Raw genomic sequence first — 2,736 nt, 5'->3', positions numbered from 1 at the left:
ACAAGTACACCTTTGTTGGTCGAATTACCTGAGAGTTAAGATAAATTTGCAATATTAAAAGCTGCCAAGTAACTAAAAGATTCTGAAAGTTTTAAAAAGTATCTATCCATCCAGATCATAATGAATAAGAAAGAAAATTTACAAAGAACTTGATCTTAAAAAGAAATAAACTAAATGCAGAGCTAAATTCGAAAAATCAGTTAAATAATCGCTTTCGATTTGGAATTAGAAATAATGAAGTCAAAAAGATCAGATCAATTTAATCAAAAAATAAACCAAAAGGATAAAAAAAATTTAAATCAATGTATGAATTCCAATGGTAATATTTCTGTTTGCAAACCACATGATTTACTGAACATTAAAACAATGCTTGATGGTTCATGTAAACTTGAAAATGGTTCAGATTTGATTGCCTTAGAATTTATAGAATTTTTTAAGCGATTGCTTCATATATCAAAATGCCTTGTTGCCAACATTTCAAGTAGCTTTGGGTTTGACACAAACTTATTAGACTTGGTCCTCACAGAAAATAGAAAAAGGAAATCGGGTTTTTTCTTTGAATCGCTTATCTCCCTTACGTGGAATTGAACATGGACACCATATATTGAATTTCAAATATTTTTATAAAAACAAAAATATTGATCAAAAGTCAAAAATAAAAACAAAATTATTATATATTAAAGAAAATTAGGAAGAATTTTCAAAATATTTTACAAGTTTCGATTTGGAAAATGAGTTTAAAGATTTAAATGCTAGTCAGGCTTATAAAAAATGACTAAATATATATCATACTGGATGTGGTAAATTTATTCCCATTATTAGTTACGATACAAGTAAAAAATATGCTCCATGGATGACTAAAGTACTTCTAAAAATGGTTAAGCTAAAGAAAAGGTTATAGTACAAATGCAGGCATTCAAGATTTAAACAAAATAACATGGTAAATAACTATAAAACATTTAAAAAAATGTAAAAAAAAGAATCAATAAAGATATAAGAGCTTTTGAATTAAACCTGGCTAAAAACTCAAAGAACAACCCTAAAAGTGTTTATGCATATTTATATAGTAAAATAGTTATAAAAGATTCAATTAAAGCATTCAAAACCTTTAATGGTTCAATTATAAAAAATGAAGTAGATATTGCAAATTGTTTAAATGAGCATTTTGTTTCAGTATTTTTAAAAGATAAGGTATTAGACCATGTAACTTTTTCTTTAAAATGTAATTTTTATTGTAGCGATCCAAGTTTTAATGACGCTTATGTTGAGTATCAGTTAGTAAACCTTAATGTTAATAAAACAACCGGTGTTGACAAAGTTCATCCTCATGTTTTCAAAGAATGTTCAAAATCACTTTCTCATCCTTTATCACTGATCTTTGAAATGTCATTTTATAGTGGTGTTAAACCAAACGAATGGTTAACTGCAAACATAAATTCACTATTCAAGAAAGGAGATAAGTTAGATCCTTCAAATTATTGACCAATATCAATAAAATCAATAGTATGCAAGGTTATGGAGAAAATTATTCACAATGTTATGATGAACCATTTGGCTTTAAATAAGTTAATAGCAAGTGAACAGTATGGATTTTTTAATGGTAAAAATTGTTGCTCCAACTTATTAGAGACTTTAGATTTTATAACAAGCAAAATTGAAACTGGTAATAATATTGATATAATATATTTGGACTTTGCAAAATCCTTTGATTCATTTTCTTTATCGAAATTATGCTGCAAGCTTTATGGTTATGGTTTTCAATCCTATATAATCCTACAATGGTGTAAATCATTTCTCAGTAATAGAAAACAACGAGTAGTTCTGGGTGAGTTTGCTTCAGATTGGCAGTCACAAGTGGAGTTCCCCTCTGTCCTCGGTCCACTCCTGTTTATCATATTTATAAATGACTTAAAAGTAAACATACTAAATAAATCAGAATTATTTGCAGATGATACAAAAATAATGCCATTAATTAATAATGAAAGTAACAACAATGCTCTTCAAGAAGACTTAAATAAGTTATTAGACTGGTCAAATAAGTTGTTTGTTAAATTCAACAGAGGAAAGTGTAAAACAATGCACATTGGTAATTTGAATCCTCAATTTAATTACAAATTAGAAGATCACATTTTACAAAAAACAGAAGTTGAAAAAGATTTAGGTTCGATAATATCAAATGACCGCAAATGGGAAAATTATGTTATCAATCTAGCAAATAAGGCAAATCGAACACTGGGTTTTTTAAAACACGGAATTAAATATCTTGATGTTTCCATATTAAAGTTGTTATACAATTCAAATATTAGGCCACAGCTTAAATATGCAGCCTCTGTATGGAGCCCATTTTGTACTAAAGATATTAAGAGACTCGAAAATGTACAGCGTAGATCGACGAGGATTGAATCACTGAAAGGTATCTGTTATGAAGAAAGGAGAAAAGTATTAGGTTTACCAACCCTACAAGAAAGGAGAAGAAGAGGCGACTTAATAGAAATATTTAAAATATTAAATTCAACTGAATACATTAGATTTGAAGAGCCTTTGAGTTTTTATAACAGCATGTCCAGATATTGTCATAATAAAAGACTTCATCGACAATATACAAAGAAATTTTGCAGCTATTATTATTTAACCAACAGAGTAGTCGGCGATTGGAATTTACTGTCACAGGATGCAATCGACTCCGTAAACAAAAACACGTTCAAAAATAGAATAGATAAAATTTTGAACTTTTGA

At 28.1% G+C, this 2,736-nt stretch overlaps 1 protein-coding gene across 1 annotated transcript; it reads left to right on the top strand.

Annotated features, from left to right (window-relative positions):
- The first annotated feature begins 1,515 nt into the window (after positions 1-1,515).
- LOC136091965 (uncharacterized) lies at positions 1,516-2,736 on the top strand. The gene has a single exon (XM_065819685.1). The coding sequence runs from the start codon at positions 1,516-1,518 to the stop codon at positions 2,734-2,736; it is 1,221 nt and encodes a 406-aa protein (XP_065675757.1).

The sequence above is a fragment of the Hydra vulgaris genome, chromosome 15 (genome assembly GCF_038396675.1).
Source record: "Hydra vulgaris chromosome 15, alternate assembly HydraT2T_AEP".
Classification (NCBI taxonomy): Eukaryota; Metazoa; Cnidaria; class Hydrozoa; order Anthoathecata; family Hydridae; genus Hydra; species Hydra vulgaris.
Note: the sequence above shows the minus strand (reverse complement) of the source record. Positions and strands in the feature narration are given on the sequence as shown.

Excerpts from the sequence above, each read along its gene's own strand:
- LOC136091965 (XM_065819685.1), top strand. The coding sequence starts at position 1,516 with ATGGAGAAAATTATTCACAATGTTATGATGAACCATTTGGCTTTAAAT.